The sequence below is a fragment of the Sitodiplosis mosellana genome, unplaced genomic scaffold (genome assembly GCF_009176505.1).
Source record: "Sitodiplosis mosellana isolate CC-2019 unplaced genomic scaffold, AAFC_SMos_1.0 Smas_scaffold_47, whole genome shotgun sequence".
Lineage (NCBI taxonomy): Eukaryota > Metazoa > Arthropoda > Insecta > Diptera > Cecidomyiidae > Sitodiplosis > Sitodiplosis mosellana.
The window spans coordinates 3,032,567-3,048,838 of record NW_022595289.1 but is presented as its reverse complement, the minus strand read 5'-3'; the positions used below and the strand labels follow the sequence as shown (position 1 = coordinate 3,048,838).

At 36.9% G+C, this 16,272-nt stretch overlaps 5 protein-coding genes across 8 annotated transcripts; 3 read left to right on the top strand and 2 right to left on the bottom strand.

The window, feature by feature from the left end:
- The first annotated feature begins 659 nt into the window (after positions 1–659).
- On the top strand, positions 660–1,655 carry LOC129570259 (uncharacterized). Its single transcript, XM_055449800.1, has one exon. It carries the CDS (start codon positions 660–662, stop codon positions 1,653–1,655), a length of 996 nt encoding a protein of 331 aa, XP_055305775.1.
- A 5,640-nt stretch (positions 1,656–7,295) lies between these two features.
- Positions 7,296–10,036, bottom strand: LOC129570039 (phosphatidylinositol N-acetylglucosaminyltransferase subunit Q). Of its 2 annotated transcripts, none has more exons than XM_055449408.1 (8): positions 9,295–10,036; positions 9,122–9,227; positions 8,728–8,863; positions 8,485–8,629; positions 8,345–8,421; positions 8,145–8,260; positions 7,876–7,990; positions 7,296–7,502 (listed from the first exon to the last, which is right to left on the bottom strand). In XM_055449408.1, exons 1-8 carry the CDS (start codon positions 9,915–9,917, stop codon positions 7,366–7,368), a joined length of 1,455 nt encoding a protein of 484 aa, XP_055305383.1. In that variant the 5' UTR covers positions 9,918–10,036; the 3' UTR covers positions 7,296–7,365. The 2 variants fall into 2 exon arrangements, with proteins under 2 accessions (XP_055305383.1, XP_055305384.1); XM_055449409.1 differs by lacking the exon at positions 7,296–7,502 and adding an exon at positions 7,651–7,790.
- A 20-nt stretch (positions 10,037–10,056) lies between these two features.
- LOC129570043 (putative peptidyl-prolyl cis-trans isomerase dodo) lies at positions 10,057–11,503 on the top strand. Of its 2 annotated transcripts, none has more exons than XM_055449414.1 (4): positions 10,057–10,193; positions 10,393–10,494; positions 10,884–11,107; positions 11,204–11,503. In XM_055449414.1, the coding sequence occupies exons 2-4, from the start codon at positions 10,431–10,433 to the stop codon at positions 11,408–11,410; spliced, it is 495 nt and encodes a 164-aa protein (XP_055305389.1). In that variant the 5' UTR covers positions 10,057–10,193; positions 10,393–10,430; the 3' UTR covers positions 11,411–11,503. The 2 variants fall into 2 exon arrangements, with proteins under 2 accessions (XP_055305389.1, XP_055305390.1); XM_055449415.1 differs by lacking the exon at positions 10,057–10,193 and adding an exon at positions 10,259–10,304.
- On the bottom strand, positions 11,484–14,629 carry LOC129570036 (protein penguin). The gene is made up of 9 exons (XM_055449406.1): positions 14,415–14,629; positions 14,066–14,336; positions 13,707–14,004; positions 13,477–13,636; positions 13,130–13,375; positions 12,918–13,045; positions 12,660–12,825; positions 11,889–12,569; positions 11,484–11,792 (listed from the first exon to the last, which is right to left on the bottom strand). Exons 2-9 carry the CDS (start codon positions 14,199–14,201, stop codon positions 11,616–11,618), a joined length of 1,992 nt encoding a protein of 663 aa, XP_055305381.1. The 5' UTR covers positions 14,202–14,336; positions 14,415–14,629; the 3' UTR covers positions 11,484–11,615.
- Positions 14,630–14,667: 38 nt separating this feature from the next.
- Positions 14,668–16,205, top strand: LOC129570044 (vesicle transport protein GOT1B). 2 transcript variants are annotated; one of them, XM_055449416.1, is made up of 6 exons: positions 14,668–14,857; positions 14,941–15,032; positions 15,099–15,277; positions 15,448–15,529; positions 15,621–15,659; positions 16,004–16,193. In XM_055449416.1, the coding sequence occupies exons 1-6, from the start codon at positions 14,833–14,835 to the stop codon at positions 16,028–16,030; spliced, it is 444 nt and encodes a 147-aa protein (XP_055305391.1). In that variant the 5' UTR covers positions 14,668–14,832; the 3' UTR covers positions 16,031–16,193. The 2 variants fall into 2 exon arrangements, 1 of the variants encoding a protein (XP_055305391.1); XR_008688087.1 differs by having other exon boundaries at positions 14,672–14,857; positions 15,621–15,838; positions 16,004–16,205.
- The last annotated feature ends 67 nt before the right edge of the window (positions 16,206–16,272 follow it).

Below are 16,272 nucleotides of genomic sequence, written 5' to 3'. Positions count from 1 at the left end.
TCATAACAGCACGCTTCAGACTAAATGAAGAAGTTAAAATGACGCAAAATGTAAACTTGACTCTTCTTACGCTAACATGTAAACGAAAGATTTTTCATAAGGGCCAAACACAAGAAAGTATAATGGAATTATATTTACGCACAAATAATTTCACGAAAATTTTAAGAATTACTGCATATGTCTTACGCTTCATTGATTACATACGCTTAAAACGTAAAGTGCTATGGAATAGAGGCGAATTTCCATTACCTTTCGAAATGCAAAACGCAGCCACAGTTTGGGTTAAGCATGCTCAACTGCTTGAATATAAAAAAGAAATAGAAACTCTGAAATCAAAAGATATGCTTTCATCAAAGTCTAAAATTTCAAGTATGCAACCAATTTTGGACAAAAATGATGTTTTGAGAATAGGAGGACGCATTGACAAGGCTCATATTCCATATATGCAAAGGCACCCAATAATAATTCCCCCACGCTCGAGGCTTGCATATCTTATTATTTACCACGCACATCATGAAACAAAACATGGTGGAACGCAAATTATGATGGCATATATACGCAACGCTTATTGGATTCCTCAATTACGCCAACAAGCTCGGAAAGTTGTACATGATTGCGCTAGATGTACACGTTATGCACAGAAAACTAAAAGTCAAATCATGGCTGAATTGCCTGCTATACGCTTAAAACCAGCTAGACCCTTTGAAGCAACTGGTGTCGATTTAGCTGGCCCCTTTTTAATGAAATTAACAGATAAGCTAAATTTAAATACACGCTCAAAAGCAAATTTGCCAGAAGTCAAAGGCTGGATTGCTGTTTTCATATGTTTAGTCACGCGCGCTATTCATTTGGAACCAGTAATGGATTTATCGGCCGACGCATTTTTACAAGCCTACACAAGATTTACATCACGCAGAGGAAATCCGAAAACTGTTCATAGCGACAACGGTCCAAATTTGGTCGCAGGTGATAGAATTTTACGAGAAGCTGTGGAATCTTTTGCTGACGCTAAAGTGCAACAATACGCAAGTTGTAACCATACAAAATGGAATTTTATTACGCCAGCTGCACCACATGAAGGTGGAATCTGGGAGGCTGCCGTTAAGTCTATGAAGCACCATTTAAGACGCGTAATGGGCCCCCAAAAATATTCATACGAAGCCATATCAACGCTATTAGCAAGTATTGAAGCTTGCCTAAATTCACGCCCTATATGTGCTATGTCAGACGATCCTTCTGATATATCAACGCTTACGCCAGCGCATTTTCTAATTGGTGGTCCATTGAAACTTCCCTTGCCAGAAGATGCCGGTGAACCTCCCAAAACGGCGAAACGCTTATATGCTACGCTTCAAGCACAAACAAATTCATTTTGGAAGCAGTGGTCACAAGACTATCTCCATTCGCTTATGCACCGACCGAAATGGAGAGAAATGCAAGAGAATGTCGAAATTGATCAACTAGCTTTGATAAAAGATGAAAATTTGCCTCCAACGCATTGGGCAATGGGACGCATTATTGAAACGCATAAAGCGAAAGATGGATGTGTTCGCTCTGTTACGCTAAAAACGCAGAATGGTAAATTGGATCGCTCGATAAGAAAAATATGCATTATGCCTACCGATCAAGAATTAGACTACTGGGTTGAGAATTGAAATTCTCAACGGGGGGGAGTGTTCAATAATACGCATATTATTGAGGTATACATACACACTCACATATTCATACGCTCATATATACACGCACATTGATCGGCCATTCATTCAATCACATATACGCTTGCGCACATTCACGAATCCACTGGCATCCTCTCTCTCATTCTTTTAGTACTTAAGTTTTAGATTTAGTCACTCGTCAGCAGCCATGTGAAACACACACAATTTTCGTTGCAATAAAACATTTAAATAAGCATAAAAGAAACCAAATGTATTTTTATTATTATCTATTGCGCTCTCCCTGAACAGTGTGCATTCGAAATTCGAACTAAATCAAACCGTTTTTAACGTCACTTTTTTTTTATTTTAAATAGAGGAGAAGCAAAAGTGGAGATTTTTTATGATTCATAAACTTAAATATTCATTCTGAGATGTTTTTCTATTACAGAATTTGTTACTGCTTACAAAGAAGATTTTGCCGATGCCGACGAAAATCTTGAACTAAAATTTAATGCAATCATTTTGTCGGAAACGGAGATTTTGACCTGTGCGCATAATGTGCTTGGCGCCCCATATGTCTATGTAATCGTTAATAAACTATCAAGCAATCCGACAAAAATCAAAGTCACTAAAGACCAGATAGAAATTCATGAGAAATACGCATTGTCGGGATTCGCATTTGACATTGCCAAGATTACACTTAAAAAACCGTTGGAGTTCAACAATAACGTCGGCAGCATCGATTTGGTGGACAAAGATTACAAAATGAATGACCCATCCGAAATGGTCACTGTCTATGGTGATATGACATTGGATGGAACAATGAGAACGAGGCGTTATGATACAAAGTATTTAGATGGCGCCATTTGCAAACCGAAATTGGACGCTGCATTTGATGCAAATCATTTGATGTGTTACACTTTAGATGAAAGCATGGGAACTCCCTATACGTATGGAGGACCAATGGTTTCGAAAAAAAATAACAAACTCGTGGGCATGACCATATTTCGTTCGCGTGGTAAGCCAGTTATTTTTCAACCGATTGCACCGTTGCTTGATTGGATCCGGAAGCCAAAGGTGGGACGTTATCAAAGAATAAGAACATGAACTTGAAAAAAGGGGTTTTAAGCGCTTGAAAAAGCTGAATACCGTCTCTTTATTTGTCCCTGTCATTTGATGTTCAACAAAATAACCAAATAAATTTGAAAATTGTAGAAAAATGCATTTTAGTTTTCATTCTCCCATGCACAGTTACGTGATTATCTGAAATAATTGCGATATATATTACAACAAGGTTTTTGTACATATTTCCCATGTACTACATAGAGCTGCCAGTTGAACGTTCATGAACGGTTCACGTTCAAAAATATTGTTATATTCATGTTCATGTTCGTTCGCGTTCAGTTCAAATTGTTCAAAATGAGAAAAATGAGTAAAATGATGTTTTTGTTCGTTCGAGTTCATGTTCAGTTTTCTTAAAACTGTTCACGTTCAGTTCAAGTTGGTTCGGATTTGATTCAGAAAATACTCCAATTCTACTGAATAGGGACAAATTGAAACACGCATTTGCGAACATATAATGCAGTATTTTCAATGTACATGTACATACATTCTTCACAGACTAAAACTAAGCGATATATTTAGGTATGACATATTGAGGAATTTTCGACATCATCTTTTGACCGACGGAATTTTCTATTTTGCACATTTTAAACTGGAATTCCTCCAAGAAACTCATTCAATCCGTCAAACCATCATAAACGAGTGTATTTCAAAATTTTGTTGAAAGAAAGTTGAGTCAATTTTTTTCCCAATATGAATGATTTTCGATTTCAACTTTTGAACGACAACAATTTTGTTCGGCGTATTTTAGCTATGAGATTGATTTCAATGTGTTCAAGTAGACTTCAGAAACTCGTTCAATTTATCAAACTATGAAAAATGGTTCGATTTGAAAATTTCGTTGAAAAATGTGTTGAAAGGTTTTTGCCTTATATGAGGGATTTTTAATTCCAACTTTTGAATGGCAAAATTTTTTGTCTTCGATATATTAACTGCGGACGCGGTTTCGTTGTATACAGGTATACTTCAGACACTCATTCAATTCAATAAATTATCAAAAACGAGAAGATTTGAAAATTTCGCTGAAAATTGTTTGAATCGATTTTGTTCTTTATGAGACATTTTCGACATCATTTTCGATTATACAATTCTTCACATTTAAAATGTTGAACAATAGTAGCAGTAACTTTCGAAAACTTTCAGTTCTCGCCTCGTTAAAAACCTGGCTCTTTTCGTACATTATGCGGTAATCACAATAGTATGAACATGAAAACGAAGACAGTCATACAACCAAGATGGAAATGCTTAATATTAGTCTATAGCAAACGGTCCAAGATAACCTTTGGTAAACGTTTCCAAAGGGACAAAGGCTATGTGAAGCGTTAACTGTTACGCGTTAAATTTAAGACTTTGAGACTGCAAAAGTTGTCACTTAATTTATCCGATAGATAAATTGATGAGAAGTTTTACGTTGGTTAAGGCAGATCCATGTTGATTGCAGAGTGCATTGAGTTGACGTGGACCATGATTTGAAACGTAACTAGATCATTTGACGCTAAATGGTAAAAAGTTCAAAATTGACTTCAAAGATAAGAATATTAACTCGCCAACTCGTGGATGGCTACAACAAAGCACAAAATCATAATAAAAATCTACAATAAATAAGTGTAAACATCACAGATAAGTATCATCTTTTCAATACACATAAAAGAATGTATGGGAAAATTCGTCAGTCTTTTAATATTGATTTTGCTGTGTGATCCGTGCGAGATGAGTTGAATTCCACGTGGGTGGTTGAAACTTGGGACAGCCCCGCTCATGTTTGTTGCAATCAGAAGCAACCCAAAAGGCACCCGGGCAGTATGCTTTGTCCTTGATGAATTAGTCCGCTTAATATCATGGATCGGGTTTAAGGGCAACATGAAAATCGCAATTTCATCATTAGTGTGGGCAGTATCAAGGTGTTCTCGTATAGAACATATACAAAAAATGAAGTTACCTAGATGAAAAATTGACTAGGCGGCCAGGTAGTCATTTGAGTTTGCAAAGCGATCCAAAAGTGGTGTCCGTCATTTTGCGAACCGATGATGCAAAATCCGTCTTTGAGGTCGCTGCTGTGAAAAGTTCCGGCACCATGTTCGCCATTTTGCACACTTGAGGAACCGGAGTCTCGCGCACCAACTCCATGTGCTTGTCATTGATCTTGCATTGTTCACTGTGCCTCAACGAACGGTCATGATGAAATGATACTTGGTCTCTAACTGTTGGACAGTTAGCGTTACCGTTGATGATGTCGTAGAAGAAAGTCAATGACGCGTTGACACGTCGACGGCGAAGACTAATCATGTTCAAGTCTGACAATCGCTGCTCGTACGGTGTAATTGAGTATTGGTTATGCACGGTTATTCACGACGAGCGTACATAGTGAATTTGCGTTGCACGGATTCAATTTTGTCGCTGTGGATTTTGTGAAATGGAAGCCATACCATGGCGCAGTAATCGAGGTGAGATTGAACCAATGCAAAATACAGCGATTTTAGTGTGGTAACGTCGATGATATCGTGACAGAAGCGTTTGACAAAGCCAAGTGCAGTCGTTGCCTTTGAAGTGACCATATCAATATGTTTGGCAAATGATAGTTTTCTGTCAATTAGAACACCCAAGTCCTTGTGTCACTTTGTCAAAGGTGTGGTCTCCATAGGTGTAGCTTGTATCCAAATGCTGACGTTTCTTGTAGATAGATAGCACTGCACATTTTTTTGAGGTTAAGGTGCAGCAGATTCACGTCACACCAATGTTTAAGTTTGTCGATGGCTTGTTGTAGCATCTCCGAATCTTGCTGAGATTTGATGATTTTGGCAATTTTGATATCGTCGGCAAACAGTAATATCATTATAGAAGTAAAAAACTGTAATGCCTATTACGCTATTATACACTACCGTGCAAAATTTTGGAACCACTAGGTACTTTTCATACAAATTGACCATTTTTGGTGGACTCATTAACATATTTCGGAAGCACCTGCACTCTTGATATTTTGTGCATAGTTTCTACAACGTTTCAATAGTAAATCACAAAGGTTTCATCAAAAAATATTCATGAATTTCAAAAATATAGCAATTTGAATTTGTACTGTGTAAAAAATGATCAAATTTGTTTGAAGATTAAAACAAATCAAATTCAAATTGATACATTTTTTAAATACGTGAATATTTTTTGATGAAACCTCTGTGATTTGTTTTAATGGTCAATTTGTATGAAAAATACCTAGTGGTTCCAAACTTTTGCACGGTAGTGTATATGTAATGGGATCACCTATTACTTTTACTTTCCTATTACTTTTTCAACAACAAAATTTCAAAGTCTCATATAAAAAACTTTTTTTCTACGACAGACGCTTTAGTGACTAATAAATGAAACTTTCCGATTTTTTCTAAAAAAAAGTTTCGTGTAAAAAATTTAGATTTTTTTGCCAGACTCATTTTTCCTCATGAAAAAAAGCGTCTGGCGTAGAAAAAAAGTTTTTTATATGAGACTTTCATTTTTTTTTGAAAAAGTAATAGGAAAGTAATAGGCATTACTATTACTATTATTATTACATGTAATAGGAAAAGAAATTGTAATAGGAAAGCTATTACAGAAGCTATTACTTGTGTAATAGGATTTACCTATTACTATTACTTTTCCTATTACAGTAATTGTAATAGTAATAGTAATAGGTTTTTTTTTACAAAAGTAATAGGAAAAAGTAATACGATAAAAGTATTAACCATTACTGTAATAGCCTGTAATAGTAATAGGAAATAGTAATATATTACTAAATACTTCACTTCTATAAATATCATGATGCCTGGGGGCATTTGATCCATGATGTCGTTGATGAATAGCAGGAACAGTGTTGGGCCAAGTCCCCTGTGAGACACCCGACGACGCTGTAAAATCGTTCGACTCACTTCCTCCGTGCTTGATAAATTGAATACGCTTTTCCTGGTACGACTTAAGCCATGCCAGCAAGTTTTGAGGTAGATTGAATGACCTCAGTTTTTGAATCAAAATGTTGTGATCAACTCGATCGAAGGCTTTCGTAAAGTCCGTGTACAGGACATCAACTTGAGCTCCAATGTTCAGGCCACTCTGGGCGTAGTACACAAACTCGGTTAGGTTTGATGCTGTAGATCGTCCTTTCATAAATCCATGTTGGTTGGGCGAGATGCGATCACAAACGATTTCAAGCAAATTTACGTTGACGAGGTGCTCGAAGAATTTAGCGATCGTTGGTAGTTTTGCTATGCACCTGTAGTTTTCAATGTCCGATCTGGCGCCCTTTTTGAATATGGGTGATACACTCGATCGTTTCCATTCGTCGGGAAAATTGCCAGATGAAAGCAATTCATTGAAGATCTTAGTCAACGGACTAGAAATTAAAGAGACACTTGCTATTATCGATGATTCTCTTAAGACTGTATGCGTAGAAACACATTTATTACATCATATTGTATGTTCGCTTCGAAGAAATTGTCTTGATTCCAAATGATAAAAACGACACCAAACAAATTCAATCATTTAAAAACAAGGAAGTGTGGAATAAAAGCATATTTTATTGGTTATTAACAATATACGTAATTAATGATGCGTACAAAAAACCATTTTATGTATCTTTGGCAATGGATATGTCGATCCAACGAGGAAATGCGCTGCGAACCGTCTTTATTGAGAACACTGCAGCCGGTTGAGTTTGCGATGAAGAATTCCGCACCTTTCCAAGCGATATCACTTCGAAATTATCTAGATGAAAGAAAGAGATGCAAACATTGTAATTAATTACACTTCAAAACCAGAGCGTGTTATGAGCTGACGTCAGCAGCACTAGCTAACGTCAGCTGCAGAGGCTGCAATCATCTCATTCAATTCAAATGGGATGATTGTAGCCACTCTTGTTTTTGTACTGCAAATGCGTTAAAATAACGCAACGCATACTCGTCAGCCGCTGATATCAGCTCATAACACGCTCTGTTCAAAACCAGAGAAACATTGACGAGAGAATACTATTCCCCCGAAAGTTCAATCACATTTCTTTGGGTGGAGGAAAATTTTATCAACATTTTCAAAAAAAAAAATTGGTATCTTGTTTTTTGATTGCAATTCAATTGGTATTTACCACTGCTGACGTATCGTCCAAGGCACCATTTAACGATATAGACCACCGGGAGCGATAGCAGTTTCCTTTGCGCCAATGTAAGCAAGAACATGATGCATTGGATTGCAAACCGAAGCTGTAATCGTCACACAATATTATCAGTTTCAATAAGAATCGTGGACGAAAAGGGAAAGAAAATTATCTTCAAAAAAGAGCAATTCAAATTGCTTAATTGAGTGAAATAAAACATTTAATAGCAAAATCAAAACAATGCCATAAACATGACATACGCTTGCAAATACGACATAGTAAACAAGGTTTGTGGGCAACAGAAACAGCAGCGCCGTGAAGAATATTGTGCTTAGATAGAGCTGAGGATTTGTGTATTCAAATGACTCAATCCGGCCTGTTTTAAAGAATCGAAAAATTATGAAATGTTATGCAGGGAGAAAATGGAAGATGGACAATTTTAATATCCAGACGTATTTACCTTTCAGAATGTTTTTTCGTCGACCTGATACGACCCGCCAAACGCCGACTAATCCATTCATTTCAATTTTATGTACACTGTAAAATAAGATAAAGATAATGAACTCCAGACGAAATGTTGAATGACATGTGCGATCTTACATCGATGCGTATGTATATATGCAATGTGCGTGTAATGTGATTACGCTCAAGAGATCCGCTAACATAGATAACTGAAATGATAGCCCAAAACAGCCAATAATTGCGAGTGGCGCAAATAGATACTTCACCAGAGGAGAAATGATAACTATTTATCGACAAAACGATAAAAAACAAAATTGTTCACATTATAGGTCAATGACTGCATTTACCTTCGAATCGAATTAGCAAAGAAAAGAGACAAACCCAAAAACGTAGCCCACAAGTCAATGTGATAACGAAAACATTCAATGAAGAAATTATTCAAGTCCACATTCAATTTCAATCCCACCGGGCTTCCTTTCAGCGCGTCCAGTAGCCCTTGCAATTCTGACACAATGAACTGGAAGAAAAGCAGTTGAAATTAGAGAATTTTTTTGCAAATGATTTAATCAAAATTTATCAAATTCTCAGAAGCATCCGATACAAATTTCTTTGAAAAATCTTATCCTTAAGAGTATTATTAGAAACGATGTTATGGTTTTAACAAATAAAAATAGTTTTTGCGCTGTTGTGATTATGGAAATCTAATTGAACAATGTGTTCCTTTTAATTTATGAAAATCAAAATATCGTTTCCAATAATCAACAATTGATCTCACCATTGTCAATTGCATCAGGTACTCGTCGGCATTCGAGATACGCCACAGCCATAGCATTGTCACAATTCCGGCAATCACATCCAAAATTATAGTCCAAATATATACACTTCAAATAATAAAACATAGAGATAAATATAAAATAAAAATTAAAATGACGGAGAAAGACTTCTTACTTATTATGTGTGAGTTTTTCAATGTTTGACGTCCAAAACTGGAAATGTTTAAGGAATGACGAATTGAGGAACGAGAGTTTTGTTTCACAAAACATCGATAATGTTATCAGTATTGGAATGAATCGATTTCTGCTTGTATCGTTTCTCGTGACATCAACATGTTCTTGTTTCTTGAAATCTTCTCTGGTTTTAATCAAAAGTAGCAATTGTGATATTGGATCCTGTCGTTGGCACCATTTTTGCTCACCGTTGCGATGGGACAGTTCCGAAAAGGTTTGCGAATCATAAAGAAGAATTTGTGTATTGAAGTTTGTGCCGGTTGCAATGAAATTGGGCAAGTGAATTGTTTCTATTTCTAATACTGATTTGTGTCCATCGACTCTAAACGAAACGTAATCACTGAGAAAATGTTTAGTATCACTTGTGGATTTTGTGAGAATCGTTCCAACAAACTGTCGATCCGGTGTTGCGCTTTCACCTCGGTCGCGAATGTCAACTACGAAAATTGAAATATTGTCGCTCCAGGAATCGTTGGCGATTTTCCCAAAAATGTGATAATATTTTGAACTATCAATCGATTTCACGCGATAGACGGTCTCGGGTAGAAAAATTCGAATAATCATCTCAAAATCGAATCGGCAGCGTAAACGTGCTATTATTGTTTACTGCTTCTTCTTTGAATGTCGCTATTTTGTTTTGACAGCTGTGGCATTGTGAGAGAGGGTGCGTTCATCGTTGAATTGAACGCAGGAAAAAAATTGATTTGGAGATTTCTGCGAAAATTTGCTTGGATTTTGTCTAAATACCAAAAAAAAATATTGTGTAAATTGAATTTTTATTTTCATTCCAAATATAACACCAGTCGAAAAGCATTGTGAGCCCAAAAGTGTTCAAGTGTGGTAAGAAAATCACGAATGTTATTTGGAGGGAAAGTTTTTTCTTCGGTTTGACATTTAGCATGCAAGTTTAATACATAAAAAATTAGCGACAAAACACAACGCATTTACATCGTACGATTTTTCAACAGAGTTCTTTTTCCAAAGCCAAACGATCAATTTTAGCTTAAATAATTGCTTTTTTCAATTGTGATCGTTCCAGCACGAAAACTAAGTGATTAACCAATTGAAATCGTGAGTATGGCCGATTCTACAGAGGAAATTGTTCCAGCAGGATGGGAAAAAAGGAAAAGCCGCAGTACCGGTTAGTAAGACTTGCAACTAATCAATAGCCCATTCGAAACCATTCGAGGACATAGTGAAGTGTCGTTTATCACACGTGTTATTAATGCACACTCTTAATTTTTGCGACCCGGATGCTTTTACATGTTTTGTTGTTGTTGAACCAATGAATGTAAAAAAAAACTACCGAAAAAAAAAATCAAATGGATTCAGTAATATTTCAAATGGAGTAGTAACACGATACAATGTTTTTTTTTATGGCACACAGATTTACTGTGTTTCAACATCAATAAAAAAGAATCCCATCGTCAGCTGATAACACATTGACATCATCAAGAAATAATGATTTCATCACCATGCATATCAAATTACAACTTTAAAATTTGTGCATCGTTTTTTTCCCTCTCGTAGGATTGCCATACTACTTGAATGTTTACACAAAAGAATCGCAATGGGAGCTACCAACATCCCCTGCTAAGTCTGACGGTGATTCAGCCAAGGAATCGAGTCAAGTACAATGCGCTCATTTATTGGTGAAACACAGAGATAGCCGTCGTCCCAGCTCATGGCGCGAGGATAACATTACACGGACCAAAGAAGAGGCACGCGCTATTTTGAACGGATATTACCAAAAGGTGGGTGGGCTGCTGTGAATGCCGGTTCAATTTGATTAGTTTGATGGATTTTATTGCTAAAGTTACTGATTGATTTTTCCCTTTAAACTATTGCAGATCAAATCTGGCGAAGCTACTTTAGCCGAGTTGGCACAAAAGTACTCAGACTGTAGTTCTGCTAAGCGTGGTGGCGATTTGGGTCCATTTTCACGTGGGCAAATGCAAAAGCCATTCGAAGACGTCGCATTCAGTTTAAAGGTCGGTGAAATTTCCGATATCACCGAAACCGACTCTGGGGTGCATATCATCGAACGAATCAAATAAATTTCAGCATGCTACACCCTTAAATTTTAACTGCGAATCATTACAAATCTGAGAACACTAATAAAATATAAACTTTGCATCCATAAAACTCAACTTATATGATTTTTTATTCATTTTTTTCCTTCTAGAATTCAATATTAATAATCATAAAATCATATCAAAATAAAAAGTGAACAAGTTTTGATCTCGTCCCTGGGACATGTTTCTATTTCAATCCAAGCAGTTCCGACAAAATTTTGGACGCCGCATGATTTTGTGATTTCAGCAATTTCCTCTGTTTTGTAACCAAAGTTTTGATTTTCTGCTGTACATTTGGATTTTCGCCCTTGTATGCGTCGACTAACAAGAATGTAGCACGATTCAATGGCAACCATATCTGGACCTAGAGGAGATATTTCATTGGATTAATATGTTGATGATTTCATGGAATGCAGCGGTGAAATAGATGCAGAAATTTTGAGCAAAGTTATATGCTTACCACTTCATCGGTCAGTTTCTCTGCCAATGCTGATGGGAATCCTTCTATCTTCAGGAATTTCTTGAGTGCAATATGTAAACCGGCATGTTCAACACCAAGAACTAGTTCCGGAACACCCTTTTTATCCTCAGACTCATCTGTTTTCGCCTCAAGTTTTTTCTTTATTTCGGCAACTTCTTTGTTTTCCTCTTCCACTTCCTTTGGTGTCACTTTCCAGTCGACATTGCAAACCACTTCAGCCACACTATCTAATGCTTTCTTTGCCAGTTCACCTTTGCAGCTTTTCAAAATATTTAATGTTGTGATGGCAATATGACCACCACGTACCCAATAGTATGGATTCTCAACGATGGCTTTGCACAGCGGCTCACTGACTTGTTCTAGGAGCTCCGCACGGCGGACATCCTTATCTTTTTTACTGTATTGCAAACCTTCTTCAATTAGAGCAATGGTTTGTGGATGAAAACGTGCTCGATCACCAGGCGAAACAAACCAGTCAATGACTCTTCTGCCCCATTCACTGGCCACGACTGCTTCGATTTCAGCGAAAATTGGATCGAAGATAGATTTTTTCAATGCTTTTGTGTCATCGGTCGTATTGATAATGGTCAATATAAAGACATGACCATGCTCATGAGTGCATAGTTTTATGAGATGCTCACGAATCGTCTTCAAAATAGCCTATAGAATCAAGAAGAAAATGAAAGGCTTATTGATATAGTTTCTAGCAAATACAAAACACACATTTCTTCTGTTTCAACTGGTACTCACTCTACGATCCTTGACAATCGAATGCCAGAAGCAAGTCATAGCGGCGAGAACGCCGTCTTTCGTACTAGCCAAAGCCGCGATGTGTGGCAAAAATGCTGTGATAATTTCACCTCTATCTTCTTCATTACACTCGTTCAAATAGTCGCACAAGACAGCATGTACCAAACTGCAGATATTGAGAGTCGGGGTATCAGAGATAAGAAGTGTTTCAATGATATTTTTGCTTTAATTTAGATATGTGGCAATTGTGGTGTTTACCTGTTATCAACCAATGTCTTATTGGCAATGTGGTCCAAATTACTTTTGACTGAATTCAAAACGGCTAGTTTCATGTGTGGTGAATCCTTGTACGTATCCTTTATACACTTGACATTTTTGTCTTTAGCCTAAATATATGCAGTTGTTTTGAAAGCAATTAGAATATGAAATTGAATTTAATATTTTGATCACGATTTGGATCTTAATTTCACCTTTTTGTACAGATCTCCATACAACTCTTGACGCATCAAAGCCTTCTGTTGGCTACTTGCATAGGACAAATATACCGTATCAATGATGGAAGTGGATTTTGGTCGGCTCAACATTGAAAACACATTTCCATATGTGGCTTCAATCACTTTACGTTTAATCTCCATTGTTCCATACTTCAACAGACGAGGCACAACAAAATGTGCATAATCACAAATGGCCAATTTGCTAACGACTGGAACTAGAGCCTTTTAGGAGAGAAAAGTATGTTTTATGAACAAAACTCAATGGAACACAGAATAAAATGTAGTTGAATCAACTGAATCCAACAAGTGAATCAAATATTTACCTCTGAAATTTCTTTACAAATTTCAGCTGGAGCACGTTTGAGCATACATTGAACGATTCGCGTTGTATCATGTGCCATTACCATCTTTTGGTAAGTCTCTGCATCTCTGAATACTTTGTGGAGTTCACGGCAAAGTTCTGCCTTGTTTTCAGTTGATTTGCTGGAATTTGAACCAAACGTCAGGCATACATTCAACGGTAAGTGCATCAGTTGTTAATAAAAGTGCATACCATTTCAATTTTTCGTAAAGTTGTTTGGCTTCTTGGATTTTATCGAATCCAGTTCTGGCTGCTTTGCGCTTCTGCCGCAATTCCTTTTTCTCTTGCTTAAATTTGGTCCAGTCAACTTTTTCCGGTGCTGGTGCTGGTGCAGCCGCTTGCTTCGAATGACCATCGCTGGGTTTTCCAAATTTACCCGGACCACCGGCTCCGGGCTTTTGAAACTTTCCTTGGAACTTGCCTTGCTGTGGTTTCTGGAATTTTCCTTGTGGCTTTTGGAATTTGCCTTGCGGTTTCCCAAACTTATTTCCTGCAAACAGTGAGTGATGATTAATGCTAGGAGAAGAGAAATAAGAAAAACGTGCGTGTACCTGTCTTCTGAAACGGATTGCCTCCTTTTGGTTTGTCTGAACTGTTTTTTGGGGCGGCGGATTTCTTCTCAAATTTCGGCTTCTTCACCTCACTCAAACCTTCTGAGTCGGCAGCTCTTTTCTTTGATTCACCCATTCTGCCAGTCAATACTTTATCAATTAAAATCCTAACACACAAATTTGTTTAAACTGAATCAATGCTCACTTCACCTATTATTTTGACAGCATTTGATTTGCACGTGTTTGTTGTTTCTGATAACTACAGCGCCATCTGCGGTACAAAAGGGAAGTTTGAATCTAAAAATCGTTGTCGTTTCCACTGCAAATGTATTTATGGAAATTTCAATACTTTTCACTCCTTAATGCCGGAATACAGTCGATATTAATTGAAGAATTTAAAAAAAACATCAATTTTCATTTCAAAAGAAGCTTTGGACTACAAGCTAACTTCCAGGGCGACTAGGAACGGTTTCAAAATCTCCGTTTTGTCAAATCACTGTTGCCAACGTTGTCGCCACTTGAGTGCGGTTTGTAAATCTTGTGTGCGTTGACAGCTGCCCTTAAACAAGCTGTAGAAAAGCGAATTGTTGGTTGACATTTCGTCTTTGACGTGGATGTTTTATCGTCAGTTACAATAGGGAAATTTACCTTTTTCTATTAATGTCATAAATTTTGCATTTATTTGAATGAGCTTGCAAAATTAGCAATCGTATTTCACCTAAATAGAGAAACACTCATCTCGATAGTCTATAGGAATTAGTAGCAATATGTTTGAAATAAGTGATACACAGAGTAAGTAAATGTCAAATAAAACAAAAATAAAAGCGTTGATGTAGTAAATGTTAATTCGGTGACGATTTGGTGTCTAATTACAGAAATTGGAGTCGGTTTGGCCGGATTCGGTGTGGCATTCGTATTCCTTGGTGTGCTACTATTGTTCGATAAGGGCCTGTTGGCTATTGGAAATGTATGTTTTCCACTTTCTCCATCAAATTTCCGCCAGAATACTAATTCAACTTTCACCTCTCTCTAGATCTTGTTCATATGCGGATTGGCTTGTATCATCGGTCTGGAGCGGACGTTCCGGTTTTTCGTGCAACGAAAGAAAATCAAATCATCTCTTGCATTCTTCGGCGGAATTGTCATCGTTCTTCTCGGATGGCCATTGATTGGCATGATTATTGAATCCTATGGATTTTTCCTTTTGTTTAGGTATGGCTTCTTATCAATGATCGTGTTAAGTGTTATGATTCATTTTGTTCATATTGAATCGGATATTTTGAGGAACAACACTGACAATAGAAAAGAGATTGGACAACACTTTAAATTCAATCGAGTTGAATTACAAATTATCTAACAACACTATCTGTTCCACTTTTTAGCGGTTTCTTCCCGGTTGCCATTAACTTTTTGCGAAGAGTACCGATTTTGGGTCGAGTTCTTAACCTGCCTGGAATTAGCACGGTAATTATTACAATGACATTCCGGTTTATTCAATGCCAAAACTATAAATATTATCACTTACTATCTCTTCTATCGTTCTACTCACGCGCAGATTGTAGATAAATTAACCGGCGACTCAGAGCGAACAAGGGTATGAAACTCGCCATAGACATGCAAATGTTTAAATTAAGAATTAGTGTTTGTACGTACCTGTGTGTATAAGTTAAAAAGAAGATGTAAGAAGCTAAGCAACCAAACCACGATGACTAATTCCGTATTCATTCATGTACGATTGCATCCTATTATTCCGCATACTACGGAGCTTTGAATGTAAATCATCTAATCACTAGCAATATTGTCGTAGCAACAGATAAACCGATTAATAAATCATTTTATTAGCATTATTATTGTACATGCATTCATTCTAAATGTGTTTCGAATTTGTTTCTGTGAATCGTACTGATATATGGTACTTTCTTTCTCAAATAAATGCAGGATGACGATCCATTCCTAATGGAATAATCAAAACTGATTCTATTGTTTCCAACCGCGACACGTGAAACCAAAGCAACATACTGCGGCTCTTATCTTATGCGATAACCTAATGATCACTCCAAAGGGGGCCTCCTTATCACGGTTGAATATTTTTTATTAATTAGGCCAAAAAGCGACAAATGTCAAGCAAGATACCTTCTGTACCTTCTGTGGACCAATGTACGTCCGTGGCAACATTCTTTTTGAAAATATGAAATAAAAGCAACTCA